The sequence below is a fragment of the Akebia trifoliata genome, chromosome 3, assembly GCF_017979445.1.
Source record: "Akebia trifoliata isolate Shusen 1 chromosome 3, ASM1797944v1, whole genome shotgun sequence".
Lineage (NCBI taxonomy): Eukaryota > Viridiplantae > Streptophyta > Magnoliopsida > Ranunculales > Lardizabalaceae > Akebia > Akebia trifoliata.
Genome location: NC_141377.1, coordinates 2,347,456 through 2,364,808, shown reverse-complemented (window position 1 = coordinate 2,364,808; position 17,353 = coordinate 2,347,456). Strand labels below are relative to the sequence as shown.

General features: G+C 32.8%; 1 protein-coding gene across 1 annotated transcript; it reads left to right on the top strand.

Moving 5' to 3' along the window:
- The first annotated feature begins 149 nt into the window (after positions 1-149).
- Positions 150-9,980, top strand: LOC147405486 (glucose-6-phosphate 1-dehydrogenase, cytoplasmic isoform-like). Its single transcript, XM_086433240.1, is given in 17 exon segments — positions 150-286; positions 1,306-1,524; positions 1,988-2,073; positions 2,604-2,670; positions 2,766-2,952; positions 4,496-4,653; positions 4,742-4,810; positions 5,587-5,645; positions 6,000-6,036; positions 6,268-6,339; positions 6,683-6,830; positions 7,021-7,085; positions 7,088-7,118; positions 7,694-7,764; positions 8,588-8,703; positions 8,887-8,932; positions 9,516-9,980. Coding segments are annotated over 16 exon segments (1,563 nt in total). The 5' UTR covers positions 150-286; positions 1,306-1,341; the 3' UTR covers positions 9,684-9,980.
- The last annotated feature ends 7,373 nt before the right edge of the window (positions 9,981-17,353 follow it).

Below are 17,353 nucleotides of genomic sequence, written 5' to 3'. Positions count from 1 at the left end.
ACGGTTTATGTTAGAATTGATGGCTCTCGATTCTGGATCGCGGCTGTAAGAAGACGGCGCGATAATGGGTTGGTGAACATAACCCTTAAAAAACCAGAAAAATTCCCATTTTCTCTTCGAACATCGTATCGAGAAGGTATCTTGTAAGAAGATTCCTCCTTTTTCTATTGCTCTAATTTCTTGTCAGTTTGTATTTTCTGATCGAATTTTGTTAAAGAGTTTTCGAATTCGATCGATTTGGTGTCATTTCGCATCACCTTCAGCACAGTTTGATCTTGAATTTTAGGTCGATTTTTCACTCAAATCTGTTTGCTGGTTTTAGTTTAATCTCAATTGGATAAATTCGATTCGTGAACTATTTGGAGTATCCGCAGCTAATAGATTTCTTCCATGAGTTTTGATCTTGAGTTCGACTTTGATAATGAGTTTTAGGTCGATTTTTCAGTCAAATCTGTTTGTTGGATTCATTTTGATCTCATTTGAGTAATTTTGATTCGTGAACTCATTATCAGCAACTGATCGATTTCTTTCATGAGTTTTGAACTCGAGTTCGTCTTTGATCTTGAATTTTAGGTCGATTTTTTTCACTCAAATTTGTTGTTGGTATCAGTTTCATCTCATTTGATTAATTTTGATTCGTGAACTAATGTGTTTTGATCTCGAGTTCTGTCTTTGATCTTGAATTTTAGTTCGATATTTTTCACTCAATCTGTTGTTGGTTTCAGTTTAATCTCATTTGATTAATTTTGATTCGTGAACTTATTATCAGCAACTGATCGATTTCTTTCATGAGTTTTGAACTCGAGTTCGTCTTTGATCTTGAATTTTAGGTCGATTTTTTTCACTCAAATTAGTTGTTGGTTTCAGCTTCATCTCATTTGATTAATTTTGATTCGTGAACTAATGTGTTTTGATATCGAGTTCGTCTTTGATCTTGAATTTTAGGTAGATATTTTTCACTCAAATCTGTTGTTGGTTTCAGTTTAATCTCATTTGATTAATTTTGATTCGTAAACTTTAGAGTATCTGCAGCTGATCAATTTATTTCATGAGTTTTTTTTGCTTGATTTCGACTTTGGATCTATCTGTTTCTCCTTTTTATGACCTCAAAATGAAATGTTATCTGATATTTTTGAGTAGATTGAATTGTTAATGTAGTGTTAAGTTTTTTTTTTCTTTTTTTAATTATTTATGATTTTAGCTCTGTTAGTAAGCGTACCATGCAAATAATGTTCAGATCCTCTTTTTGATAGTTGAGCCTCCACTTATTCCTGCCAGTCTTCTTATTTTTCTGTCTAAATGCAGATTTAGAAGGATCTCGTGATCCATACGTGACTAACAATGGTGTCAATTGGATCACTTACAGAAAGAAAATCTAGTTTCATGAGTGACTCCTCTTCGGAGGGAAAAGACACTGACAGTATTGTTCCAGAAACTGGGTGTCTTTCAATTATTGTTCTTGGTGCTTCTGGTGATCTTGCCAAGAAGAAGACATTTCCAGCACTTTACAATCTTTACAGACAGGTTTGTTGGATTGTTCTTGCTACTTTTGTTTGGTAGTTTGATCATTAGTACCCAAATTGGAGAGAAATTATGTTTGAAACATACATATTACTGATCCAAAATGAAAGAAACATGTCTTTTTAACTGCTTGTTAAATCTGTGGGTAAAAGAATTCTTATTAGTGGAATTATCTTCTTTGATAATTATTAATAGATAGATCCATTCAATCTCTGTAAACACCCTAAATACAATAGCCATGTTGATAGTATTTCAATCATTGCACCCTCAAGCTTGAGAATCCCAATCGTCCATACCTTGAGCATGGAACCAAACAGAGGACTGGGGACAGACCAATTGATGGGTCTTAACTAGGAGATCAAATTTGTCAAAAATTGGAATGTAAATCTTGATTCTACCTTAGATTATTATTTATTATACGAGGTACCACTCATTAACATGCTAAGTTTGTTTGGGATTTATTCAGGGCTTCCTACAGTCAAGTGAAGTTCACATCTTTGGTTATGCACGAACCAAGATTTCAAATGATGAGTTTCGAGACCGTTTACGTGGGTGAGGTTTCTTCCCCATGGTTTTATCTCCAAAAGGTTCACCAAATTTTATAGCATCTTCTAAGTAGGAACCAAAATGTATGTCCTGTGTCTCTCATGTCATATGCTAGTTTGCAGTGTATTTGCTGCCCTTACATTATCCATGTTTATTGCTTTGCTAGGCAGAAACTTAATTGAAGGTTTGTGTGCTACTGCATATAATGCCCTACACAAAAGTTCTGACCCATAATTTTTTGCATTTCCTTTACACTCCCACTGATTCATATTATTGTTTCAGTTAAAAGTTTCTTATTCTTTTAATGTAAATCCTTTGTAGAGTTCAAAGGAGTCTTCTTTGAGGACTTTATGGGGACATTGGATTGGGTCTGTTGTAGAGGATTGTTTTGGGTTCTCCCTTTGTTTTGTATTCTCTTCTGGTCACCTCAACCACTTTTGTTAATGAAATCTGCCTTTACCTATCAAAAAAAGGAAAAAAGAAAAAAAAAGAGAGTGAAGAATAAAGGTTAATTCTTTTGTGTTTATTGATTGCAGATATCTTGTCCATGGCAAGGGAGCTTCATCTGAGAACTTGGAGGATGTGTCAAAGTTTTTGCAATTGGTATGTTTCTTCCTAAGTTATGCTCTTAGTGAGTATCATTCATCTTCCAATGCTGCTTTATTAACTTTTTAAGTGCTTTATATTAACTTTTGCAGATCAAATACATTAATGGTTCATATGATTCTGAGGAGGGATTTCAATTATTGGATAAGGAGATTTCTGAGCATGAAGTCTCAAAAAATAGTCAAGAAGGATCGTCTCGGAGACTTTTTTATCTTGCTCTTCCTCCATCTGTTTATCCGTCTGTCAGCAAAATGATCAGGAATTTTTGCACTATTAAATGTAGGAGTCCCTTCTGAACTTGGACCATTCACTTCAGATTAGTATAATTCAGTTATTAGTTTTGAGCTTCTTTTTCTTATCAAGCCTTGATCTTGGAAAATAAGATCAGAATGAACTTTATTTCATTCATATGGTTTGATGCATTAGATGTACCCCCATCAAATAAGTTGATACAGGTGATTAATTGTGGCTTGTGCTCCAAAAATAAGAGATGCCAAACATATGTGGAAGCTATCTCTTTGGTCATAGGTAGCTCTGTTAAGAAAAACTTTGTACCTTGCTTTTCCAGAAATGTGGCTGAAGTGTCAAATTATAGATGAATCTCCCTCTTGAGAATTTATCAGGAGGCATATATTTTCCATGATCAAATTATGATTTAATGAAGGTAATTATGAGAACACTGCCATATTATAAAAGGACTATCATAGAGTTTAATAATGTCTTATTATGGAAAGAATTTTATAGAGTTAAGTAACATCCTATTGTTAGTTACTATGTTTGCCACACTTTCATTACAAACCTAGTATTTGGGTTTTAGTTGTAGAGTTCATTTACATTTTTTGCCTCGGCTAACTTATATAATCGATCTTTCTTTGTGCACTACTAGGATCTTTTTTGTCAGAGTTATGTACATAGTTTAGATTTTCTTTTCTTTTTTTTGATAGCTAAGGTGGTTTGTTTGCTGGATTGGGCCATACACTCCATACCCAGTGTGGTCGACTGGGCTGACCCTGGGAATAAGATGATATCAACCCCATCAGGGTAAACTTCCTGCATGGGATTGAATCCACATCCTCCCACTTCAGTGGATACACCAACTGTCCAAGTTGGCAGTTTTATTGTCGAAGATGTTAAATCCTTGTGTGAGTACAGCTCAAAGGACAATAGTGGACTATGTTGAATATCTGAGGTAGCATCACTCTGTACTGCAAGAGGATGTCGACTTATAAATTTCATTTTTACTTGCAAGTTATCTTAGTTTTTATCAACTTCTATGTGAGTATGTGTTTCAAAATAGGAATAACTCACTAAAGATTGTAGATTTTATTTTATATGCAATTGACCAGAGCTTGACAAAATTTTATGGTGGACAAACAATCACGTGTTTCTATTCGTCTTCCAATTTCATGGGGGATTTTGAGAATATAGAGTTTTTGCATACATAATTTTAGACCTCTACATTACTGTTCACGTATATTCTTGATATTGATAACTGATGACTGAAATTTGACGTGCTGACAGTCTTGTTACTATTACTTTCTCCTCATTTTATCTTTCTTTTTCATTTTCTTTGTAGTTTATAATATGGTTATCTGTCTCATTAATCATTTCCAGAATATTTTTGAGAATATGATTGATGAGAACTCTTGTTCCTGTTTATCACAAAGACAATTGACTACATGTGCTTTTGGTCAGTCCAGGTCATTTGATGCTGGCAGCTTATGATTTTCCTGAATAGAATATGGACGGGGTATGCCATATAGAGTTTGAGAATATCTGCTCAAAGTAGATCCTTAACGAATATTTATGAATTCCTTTTCAGCTGATTTTGGTGGCTGGATTCGGATTGTTGTTGAAAAGCCTTTTGGGAAGGATCTGGATTCTGCAGAGGAACTGAGCACCGAACTTGGAGAGTTATTTGATGAAAAAGAGATTTACCGTATTGATCACTATCTGGGAAAGGAATTGGTGCAGAACTTGGTAATGTTCAGCTGGAGTTTAGTGTAGTTATTTAAGATCTACTTATCCTATGCTTATCTGTGTTTTTCATGTCCACTTGTATTGGCAGTTGGTTCTTCGCTTTGCGAATCGCTTATTTTTGCCCCTTTGGAATCGGGATAATGTAGACAATGTACAGGTGAGAATTTATCCAAAATATAATTTGGTGGTTTTAGTTTTAAGCCTCTCTATAAATGTAGATTTGTAAAAATTATAAGAAAATCTATATAATAAAACACAATGGTGGGTCCCACTCCAACTACAGTTTTGTGGGGTCCACAACCCCACTTTATTGTCTTTCCTCTTCACCCCCATCAACTTTATTGTCTTTCCTCTCCCCCCTCCCCCCTCTCCCCTCTCCCCTCTCCCTCAATAATATCCCCCTCCCTCTCCCTTTCAATAATATCCCTCCAATTTTACTATTTTTCCTCTTATATAGTCTTACCCCCTTTTTCAATAATAGCCCTCTAACTTTACTATCTTTCCTCTTTTACCCCTTTAACCCGAAAGATGATGCCCATGCCTATAGCACGGGCAAACTCTAGTGTATTTATATTTCTGCATTCCTTCTGCAGCTTATATATGAAGTTAATATATTTGAGTCTTCAAATACCATGTGTTGTAACATTGAGATTATGGTCCATTCCCTGCTTACCCACAATTGCAAAGAAAATCTATCAAGTTGCCTCTTCAAAATTTTGATCATCATCATTGGTCGTTTTTATTTGAACACTATCATTATTATTATTATTATTTTATTTTTATAAGTCAAAGATCTTTATTAGTAGCATGGTCGAGATGACCTCGAAGCAAAGTACAAAAAAGAAAGGAAAATCTAAGCAGACTACACATCAATATTTGAACACTATTAATCACTATTTTTGCATGTTTTAACATTTATCTCGTTTTCTGTAGATTGTGTTCAGGGAGGATTTTGGAACTGAAGGACGTGGTGGATATTTTGATGAATATGGGTATGGTCTTTGGATGGTAACATTTTTATACGTTGCAGTTTCAGAAAATGTATCTTGACGAGGAATCAAGAATCAAAATGAATCAAAATGATAATGCTTCACCTAATTATTAGGAGTGAAAAATTCGTCATTCAGAAAATCATCCCATGCTCCCTCTAGCCTTCATCATGGTTTCTTTCATCTTCTTTTCCCCATACTTTGATCCCCCTTTTCCCACGGATTTAGGAAGGCCGTCTTCTAAATTTGATTACACGTCACAGATTTTTTTTTTAAAAGCTTATGTTGTATCTCTGCCTATTCATTATTAGTTTTGTCAATAAGTTGACTAGTGAGCATGCTTTTATGTTTTTGCAGAATCATTCGTGATATCATTCAGAACCATCTGATGCAGGCAAGTCCACTCTATATGCAATGATGTTAAATTCCAAAAAACTGCATGAATGCTATATCCATCTATTTTCTGCTTAGTGTACCATTTTTTATATAATTATTAACTTTTGTTGGTTATCTATGGTGCTGATATGAGAGTGATTTTCTTTCTCTATGAGACTTCAGTTTATTTGTTAAGTTACGATTCAGCTTGAGTTTAAGCTTCACTTATACTCTTATTCTATGATTGTAGGTTCTCTGCTTGGTTGCCATGGAGAAACCTGTTTCTCTTAAACCTGAGCATATCCGGGATGAGAAAGTGAAGGTTATAATCTTAATTCACTCTCAAAAAACTCACCATCCTTTGCTCTTTCTTTCTGTCTTCTCCTAATTGTGCATAATGCTAAATCACCTTTTTAGTATTTACAATGAGATGCCTCCCATAGATAGTTAAATCATTTTTCTATCAATGCTTTTACTTTTTCCCCTTTTCCCAAAAACATGTGATGAATGAAAGAGATTTCAAGTTTTAGCATCTTAAGCATTTTTTAAATCTTTTTTTATTCACCCTTCTATATAAAATCTTTTCATTTTCTTCAGGTTATGGGTTAAATTTCCAAGATAGTGACATTGAACATATCTTCCACGATTATGGTGTCAAATTTCAGGTACTTCAATCAGTCCTACCCATAGCAGCTGAAGACGTTGTTCTTGGGCAGTATGAGGGATACAGAGATGACTCAACAGTTTCTGATGACTCAAACACTCCAACTTTTGCAACTGTGATTCTACGAATACACAACGAAAGATGGGAAGGTGCGATAGGCTTTCTGTGTTTATCAACTAGCCAGCAAAGTTATACGCTGCTTTTTATTTTATGTGTAATAGAACATAATGGACTTTGCTTCCATGTATTCTTTATGCATCTAATAAACTTAAGAACCATCTATTGTAACATTCTATTGTGCCCTGTTTTTTCTAGTAAGATGACAATCTTTCTCTACAGGTGTCCCTTTTATACTTAAGGCAGGGAAGGCTTTAAATTCAAGGAAAGCAGAAATCCGTGTTCAATTTTTAAGGAGGTTCCTGGTGACATTTTCAAATGTATGGTGTTTTAAATTCTCTTTTACTTCCTAGTAAAGTCTATTTGACTTTTGCTTTATTCTCTAATAAAAAAATCTATGAAATATTTTTAAGCCAAGATTGACTCCAGCAGCTATTTTTTTAATTAAGATTACTTATTGGAACATTCCCATGCACAAAAGTCACATGGAAGTCAGTTTAATGGATGTTATAGTTCATCCCTATCTCACACTTTGTCCCCATGTTACAGAGCTTTTTAATAAATTCTTATTGTTTTATTTTCGTAATGAGCATTCTCGTGACTTTAAATTTCATAAGATGAAATGGTACTTACTAAAATCAGAACATTTGGTACTTGATCTCCAAATACCCCATATTTGAAGAAATAGTGGAGACTCGATGACATTATAATAATTCTCTATTATCCATTGAAAAGAAAATGTTCCAATGGTTATCTGTGTAGATTAGTTATTCTCTACGTTGCTGTTGTATCATTCTAGTTTTAATAATTCTTGAAATTTGCATTTAAGTACTGGTGTTTTAGTCATCCATGGCACCGGCGAATATCTTATGTTCCAGATTCTTATTTTGCATAGGTAAAAAACAAGGAAGAAATGAATTCGTTATACGCCTGCAGCCTTCAGAGGCCATGTACATGAAGCTTACGGTAAGAGTTTGATTCCCATGATGTCAGGTTGGAGATTTACTTTTTAATATCTTTAGAGTTGTGCATAATTTTATTCACTGTTGACGTAATATGAAGCATAAATGTTACATGTTTCATACATCTTCCTTCAGTTTTTGTAGTGTTAGCTCAATGCCTATGTTATGGTTACTTGGTGAAACATCTAGGGAATATCTTTTCCACATGATCTATAACTCAAAAAAAAAAAATAAATAAACAGTATTGAGTTGAAGTCTTGAAGATGGTGTTCAGCTGTGCTTAAACGTTTGTTATATCTTCTTCTCATTATCGTGTTTATCTACTATTGGTTTTTAAAAGGATACATTTTACCAATATGTATCATCTGGCCATACCGTACCGTAGGTTCTCTAAACTTGATAGTTGGAGGTTGGGGTCACTTAGCTGTCTCTCTCCTGAGTTATGAATGCATGTTAGTTGATTAAATTTCTTCATTGTTATATATGAATCTCTTTATCTCTGTCCAGCTGCTAAAGGAAAATATTTGCAATCAAGTATAATTATACGACGACTCCCATTCTCCCCAAAACATAAGTGCAAAATACGATCTCTAGTTACATGACTAGAACAAGCCATTACTCTACCTCATACTGACTTTGTTATCTGACAATTTCTGAATAGTGAATAATTGAAGAATCCACCTATGTTTTAAATTTATTTTTTATTTTTGAAAAGTATTTTAAAAATATTCCTGATGCAATTATGATACATGAAGTTGAAAATTTGAAATAATCAATTTAGTATCCCATAATTTTAGCCTACGGTGATAATTAGACCTATCGTGCAGGTCAAGAAACCTGGACTGGAAATGTCTACCATACAAAGCGAACTAGACTTGTCTTATGGGCAAAGGTACCAAGGAGTTGCAATTCCAGAGGCTTATGAACGCTTGATTCTCGACACGTATGCTTTCAACTCCTCATATCTTCTGAATGTGTGTATATTTTATATGTTCACACTACATGTTTTCATGTACTACAATATGTTTGTATGGCCAATATATCGACTTCATAGAATCCATTATATATGAAAAATAAAGACCGACACTCCAGACTTCAACACTAAACATGGATCCTATATCTGCAGAATACGAGGAGATCAGCAGCATTTTGTCCGCAGGGATGAATTGAAGGTAAGCACGTTCTAGAGCAAAAGACCAAAACGGAGCACGGAAACTGAAAATTTGCCAAAGTGGTGCACTATTCAAATTAATTCCGAAAATCGAATTTACCTTTTTCAGATATAAGTTTTCTTTTTCTTTTTTTTTTTTTACCAAAAAGGGTTTAAAAAAATCTAAAATGAACAGTACTTTCTACATTTTTCATACCAAAAATGCTCTTCTCTTTCTTCTACCTTCTTACATTTTTACTCTTCCCCTTTATCAAAACCCAACTCTTTATATAAATGTAATTTGAATAAAAATTAAAAGAAGGGTAATTAAATAATTTCAATACAAAGTTTAAAAAGGGTATTTTGGGTACAAAAATTGTAAAAATACTGTTCATTTGGTTCTTACTGTTTTGGTATAAATAAAAAAACTTAATTTTGAAAACGGTAAATTACCATATTCAGAATTAATTTGAATAGTGCACCATTTTGGTAATTTTTCAATTTTTGGTGCTTGTTTTGGTAAATTAGCCTATATTCTATGCTTGCTCCTAAATTCTCAAATGTATTTGTGTGGGTTCATAAGTTGACAACTGTTTCATCCTCAGGCGGCTTGGGAGATTTTCACTCCTTTGCTACACAAAATTGATGACGGGAAACTGAAGCCACTTCCATACAAACCAGGAAGCCGAGGTCCAGTGGAAGCAGATGAGTTACTAGCAAAAGCCGGTTATGTGCAAACACATGGCTACATATGGGTCCCACCTACTCTTTAGGTTATCTGCTATGGTTAGATGATTAATGTTCTTGAAGTTGCCAGGTGAGGGTGGGGTTTTTTGGGTTTGGCCCTAGTTGACAAAGGATCTATATGGTTCAGGTATGGAAGAGAACCTGCCTCGTTATGTTTATTAAAGACTGGAAGAAAAATAATTTCCCAATGTAGCATATGACATCCATTGCTCATCATTGTAATGGTTTGGTAGTAGTAGAAATGCTTTTGTAGTGAAATCTATCGAAGGGCATTGCTTTGCTTTACTAACTCTAAGATCCATATGACATGGTGTTTTAGTTTATGTGCCATGGCACTAGCATTTTCTCTAAAACATATTTGTTCTGTGTTTGGATGCTGATAGGAATTAAACCCGAAAATTGGTATTTGTGTATATTATTCCTGATTTGATTCACAGGTAGTGATGTATATGGTGTGATATCTAGGGTTCCATAGCAAAGGGTACAGAAAATAAGAGAAGATTAACATTAACCAACTGAGGAAGGTACCATGTCAGTAACCTTTTAGTCCTCCCGTCTCGTGAAATATTCGAGAATAATGATTTTCTGATTTCCTCCTCTGACATACATCCCATGATGTGGCATGTGCTAGAATCATAGATTTTTTGCACATATTTATGAGGATGTACACTTGTGTATCCCGAGGAAAACAATCTATGGTTTTAGACCCATGCCATGTCATGGGGGCGTATGAGAGCGTATGTTAGAGTAGAAAAGCACAACTCAATATTAGATCATTGGCCATATGAGATGCTACATGACTATCAAATTCTAATTTCATAGCCCAGCCACTTTGAAGTCCATTTCTCATGAAAGGGTCTTCAACGGAAAGTTTGCAAGCTGCATGAGCTACCTCACTACTCTGTTTATGCACTATGAACTTAGAGCATGCTGTCGTAATTTGCTTTTTTACTTCTCTAAGTGATCAAATAACCACCAATGGAGGTAAAATAACAGAAATTGATCTCCAATTAGAAAGGGATCTAAACCAATCAGAATTATAATATTTCAATATCTTAGGGCTGTCAACGGATACTTATCGGTTCATATTCAGCTGTATCTGAATTCGAATCTGAAAATTTTATTTGATATTTGAATCCGAGTTCGACGGATATCCCTAAAATGCTAGTCAAATAACATGCGGAGAGAAGAAAAAAAATCTCGATTTTTTCTAAATCCAACTGATTTTTCATAATCAAAATAATAATAAAAAATCCTCATCTTCATTTGTATTATAATCAAAAGAAAATTTAAACAAAAAAAACCCCTTGTATTCAATATATGTTATTCCGGAATGGATATTATCAAATTCGATATGTTAATAACTATCTATTGACACTCCTAGTCTTAGATGGTCGCCTCCATGCCTAAGGAAGTGGAGATTAGGGGTACAACTTGATTTAATTTGGGTCACATCGAAATTGTACCAACCTAGGTTGGTCCACCAAACAAGAAGTATCTCCTCTTTTATCGTGCCTCTCAATGCCTAGAAAGTAACCCAGTTTTTATTTTATATTTTTATCATTGGTATGAAAGGGCTCTCTCAAACAACTTTTCAACTTCTCAATTCCCTAATGATTGCTCTTAGTAATTATGTTCCATCCACATAGACTACTACAATAATACAACTAAGTGATCGTAGATGTACGCGGTCGATACAAAATGATATTTTGTGATTATTGCATTTTTTAATTCAGTTTATAAGAGAAAAATACATCATTTTTATAATTTAAATATACTTTTTTAATCAAAATAAATTTATTTATCCAAGTTGTACCTGGAATTTGCAACCCCCGGACATTTTCTTAAAACTATAAATAGGATTTGATTATAAAAATTATCCAGGTCTAAAGGATCACCAAACTTGAACCAAAATTAGAGTTTAATTTGAATTAAGCAATAGTACACATGGAGAAGTTAACCAATAGAATAATGTAAGAGAAGTTTTAGCGATTCATGGTCTGTTTGTCATACCTTTTTTCGATATTTTTTTGGACTTTTGAGTCAAAAAAATCAGAAAAACACATTGTTGGTAACGACTTACACTTCAATAACTTTTACGGGAAATCCAAAACTACTTTTTTGAGAAGTCTTGCTGGGGTTGTTTTTGTGTGAGAAATACTAATAGAAGTCAACACCAAAAAATATACGTCATTTCACCCTTTATTCTTTTTAACTCATCGATTCAAATACATAATCAATTTGACCTCTGTCTACTATTTTTTCGTCAGTTTCTTAGATTCTAAGCTTCTACTTCTCCTACATTCAAAATCTTAACGTAGAAATTGGAATCTGTAACAAACGAACCCTTAGTATCAAATTTTAGTAGCACAGTGAATAATATCCATATTAGTCTTATTAGACTAAAAGAAAATAATTTTAACATACTCTTCTTCACAATCTACTAAAACACAAAACAGAGAATTACTAACCACTACACTTATTTCATTCAAATAAGAGTTGTGTTGGAGTAAATTGAAATGTACATCGATTCTGACATTTTGATGTAGTGGCGCACACATAATCATAGATGCTTTTCACTTGTATTTCTATGAAAAGCATCTATGGTTATGTGTGTACCACCACATCAAAATGTACAATCGTTGTACATTTTAACGTTACTTAAGCAACATCCTTCAAATAAAGATATAAAATCAAAAAAAAAAAAAAAAAACCTCAAATAAATGGATAGAAATTTTATTTCCAACAACAAAAATAACAATTTCTTAAAAAAATATATTGTTTTTACATAACATGGTCTAACCGACAAACAAGCTCAAGCATGGTTTTTAAACTCGGTATCACATCTCGTCTCATTTTGCTTCAATATCGAGTCATCTCGGACGAGTTTTCTGATACGTTTGAGACGTCTCGTGTGACAAATAAAAAAATTGAACGTGAGTCTTAAATCTCGATTAAAAAATGACTTTGTGAGTTGGTCTCGTTCAACTCTAATACCGAGTTAACTCGGACAATACGTCTCGGTCTCCGACGAATTTTAAAACCATGGGCCCAAGTCCTTTACATCTGTTAAATGCCATATAACCAACAAATAAACAGTAAGATTCACTTTGATTTGGTGAACTTGTGGCCAATATTAATCAAATAATTTCACAAAAGAAAAAGGAATAAATAATTAGAAAATAGTGGTTGCTGCAACCAAACACTATCCATAAGTTGGTTAATGGACCACCAGATAAGTAACCTAAACACACAAGGAAGGAATCTATATTAGTGTTTTTGAAAAATCGAACCGAGTCCAAAGAAACCAGGTTCTTTGTAAAAATTGTTTTTTTTCTCTTTTTTTTATGTCATAAAGTTATATGTGAAAGTAAGAGATGGAGTAGAGAATTTTGTTTGGGTGTTTTACCAAAACGGGTAGAGTATCATGCCAAAATGATCGGTCCAGACATCTTTAAGTATATTTTAATCAAAAAGTGCAGATAGACGTTTTGGTGTTTTATTTTTATTTTTACCCAAAAGGGTACCCTCATTAGCATGATTTTACAATGTATACCCGTTTTGCTCAAAATAAATAACTACTAAAATTTTGAAATCATACACTTTTACATTTTTATATTTTCTAATTTTTTTTCTTGACAAAAATATAACTCAACTAGAGTTTGCTCGTGGGTAGGGGTGTCAATAGGTCGGTTCCTAAGGAACTTAGAAATATAACCATTAATATTAGTTTGATTTTGATTCTTGTCGGTTTCGGGTCCGATTCCAAAATAAATGGAATCGAAATCGGAACAGACAAAAATCATGAATACCCATCGATTCTGGTTCTCAAGAATCGAATGAGAAAAAAAGTATTTCAAATCATTATAATAAAAAATTTTCTTCAAAAAATTTACATATTATCAACAAAAGTATTAACTTAGTTATAATTTATTATACTAAAGATACAAATAAATGATTTTTTTCAAAATTAAAAAAATTTTGAAATAAAAAAATACCTTAAATCTTCTATAATATAGAAATAAATGACAAAATAAATTGGTTTTGGGTACCCACGGTTTGGTTCCAATTCCATTTATTTTGAAATCTAACGGTTCTGGTTCCATTTTAGACCCGGCTCTAATCGATTACAATAAAAAGGGATCTGGAACCAGGGTTTTTTATTCCAATTCGATTTCGATTAAATGGGTACCCATTGACACCCCTACTCATGGTATTATTGAAAATATATTGCGATTGAAGGGGTAAAAAAAGAAAGATAGTAAAGTAAGAGGGGTATTATTGAAAAAAGAAAGAGGTGAGGAGGAGAACAAAAATAATAAAATTAAAGGAGGAGGAGGAGAAAGGTAATAAAGTAGGATCACTATCGTTGATGGGACGTTTATCCTCACAAATGGGCCACACCATTGTGTTTTATCATACAAATGGAAAATGCGGAAGAACCATTGGAAGGTATATCATTTCACACATTGCAAACGTGGATGTGTGTACAGAACCATAGATGCTTTTCATCAAAATAAGAGTGAAAAGCATCAATGGTGTTGTGGGCACCTCCATATCAGTAATGTGTGAAATGAGGTATATTTTAATGTTACTCTGGCATAATTCTATACAAATTTTAGAAAAGTCGAGATATTTCAAATTGTTTGTTGAGATTAGTAGAGTTAAGAAAAAATGTAACATCTTTTATGAATAAAAAAGGGGTAAGCAAAGAAAAGTTCATAATTCTATGTAATTTAATTAAATTGTCTTATCCGTAACCTATTGAAAAAGATTACGGGAGCTTCATTTCAGACCTAATAGATGGAAGAATACAAAAAAATATATTATGGGTCGGAGTCGGTGACTCTTGAAAAAATTCAAACTCTGAATCATGAAAGCATGTTACGTATTCTTAAAATAAATTTAGAATATTTATGAAAATGTGATAAACTTTTGACGAATTTACAATCCTGACACACTGTTCATTTTAATTACCAAAACATGAATGGTAATGAATTCAAGAATTTTGAAGTTACTATCTCATAGGTTTTGCTATTTTTAGTGAGATAGCACTTTAACCTGCGAGATTGTCACTTTAGAATCTTCAAATATGTTATTGTTCACTTTTTGATAATTAAAATGAACAGTGAGCCAGAATTGTAAATTTGTCAAATTCAACTCATGAAATGGTAATTCACCCAATAAATTTAGGTGATTGGATCTCGATTTTTTCGTATTGAAATTTCAAGTTTTTTCTTGAGTCAGAATCTATCCTCAATCCAATCAATTTGCCAAATTTTGGATTAAGTTCTTAAAACATTAATTCATATTGAGAAACTTGAAACTTTTTTACACTAGCTGTGATACAAAGCAACCTTTATGCTTTACCTAAGATGGAAATTATTTCTTAGTTCAACCATTTGTCAGGATTCTTGAATTCTAACCTCTCTTTTTATCCACTAAAAGAGCATCTTAATTTCAACCTTTTACATTGTTCTTCTAAAAAACCTAAACTTAATTATTTGGTAGAATTCTTTCAATAAAGTCAGTCTTCAAGGTATCCTAAGATTCTCTTTTTTGGGGTACCCCACAAGGGAATGAACAAGTAATTGAAGACTTGTAGGTTGCTTGGAGAAGGAAAACTTCTACTTTCATTCAATATTTTTAAGCTGGTGTTTGGTTTGGATTCTAGAATCAGATTCTTTCTCATAATTTGATTCTAAAATTGGATGTTACATTTGGTTTGAATTTTAAAAGCAACTCTCTCATAATCAGAATAAAAAATAACTACCAACAACAAAGCTTTGTCGTAAAGATTTGTGATCAAATCCTCCCCATTCTACTCTGTCCAAAACCAAATCCTCTGTTATTGAGAGTGAGGTCATATCTGCTTTTATTATCTCTATCCACATATCCTTAAAAAAAAAAAAAAAAAAAAACCCATTTTTTGTTGTAGACTTGTAAGCAGCAAATCGAGATTTTAAATTTTGTAAATCACTTTCATCATCAAATTTTGACAATCTAAAATCAAAATCCAACAATCAAAATCAAACACCCGTTAAATTTTTTAGTTGTTCAACCACATATTCTTTTCTTCTTCCTCACTATTACCAAACCCCCTCACCCTCCCTTCTCCCTCAAACCAAACTATCAACTTCAATTACTCTTAACACCACATCCAAATAAAGAAAAATGATTAGGTGAATCATGCTTAATATATAAGTATATATTGAAAATAATCTGATTGGTGGGTTGTCGTTGGACCCACCGAGAGGTCTTCCTAACGGTGATACCATAGGGTTCTTAATTTAATTCATGTATTTTTAGGAGACTAAACTTTTATCTTTAGCTTGCAAATTAGTCCTGAAATAGGCCATTTTTTGCTTACATGAAAAAATTTAAAATAAATGGAGACGTAGTCATCGAGGCACAAAGTGTACATAAATAAATAAGCGATGGGTTAAAATTAGGATAAAATTTATGTGTAAATCATTGCAAGTCGTAGAAAATAAAGTTCATAAATGCATTATAGAAATTTCATAATATAAGTAGTAATTTTATATTTAAAGAATATTTACTAAGAGTCGCAATTTTCTGACTCGAAAATTTTCACGTTGTACTCAGCTAATGTGTCAAGGGCATAGAATCATAAATCTTTTTCTTTGGGATACACAAGGAAAACATCAGCTAAGTGTAGACTGAGTGAAAAATTTTGAGTCAAAAATCCATTAGTGGTTTACTAATTTAATAAATGGTTGCATTAAAGTGACTATGATAGAGGGATATTATTTTCTTTAAATTAGCCAATAACAATTCATTTAGGAATCACATGCAATTACAAAACTTTCTTAAATAATATTAATTTACATAAGTTGACAGCATAAAGGTAGAAATATTAATTAATTGTTTTATAATTTTTTGGTAACCCAGAGATTATCCCCACCTTTGATGAGACTAATCTACCTCGGACCGCACACACCATTCAACACCATGTCATGTGTTACTACATTTAAGTAGTCACATTTATGTGGAGAGGCATGTAGAGACTTAAAGTCATGAACTAGGGAGCAAACCTAGTCGCTTCTCACCATCTTAGCTAACCCTTGGTGGGTTTAATATTGTTTTATTAAGTGATTTGGGAGAAAATGACAAAAATGACCTACGTCATGGAGCCTGCCCCTATTATATTATATATAGTAGAGATGGTGTACTCATTTACATATAGATTGTATTATTAAAAGATCAATAGAATCCAATTATCTTTAAATCAGGAGGATCCAATTCAATCTTAGGCAATTATTTAGTATAAAATAATAAAAATATTATATTTTAGGAGAAAATGCATCCTACATTTTGCTCAACAATGGTGATTATTTTTTAGAACTTTTTTTATTCAACTTGAAACACCAATGAGTTGATTTGATTTAATTGAAGTTTGATTTAACTCAACCAAGTTATGCCATGATAACTTATATGTATGTGTATTTCTTTTTTTGGGAAAAACACAAAATATACATAATTTTTAATTTAAAATAGTAAAAATTATTTTTAAATATTGAATATATATTTATTTGACTTGCTCGAGTAAATCCAAGTTTTAAAATTTCCACTCAGTCTCTACTCAACTGACATGGCAAAGGCACAGAACCATTTATCTTTTCTTTGTGTATCCTGAAGAAAAATCTATAGTTTTGTGCCTTTGCCATGTCAATCG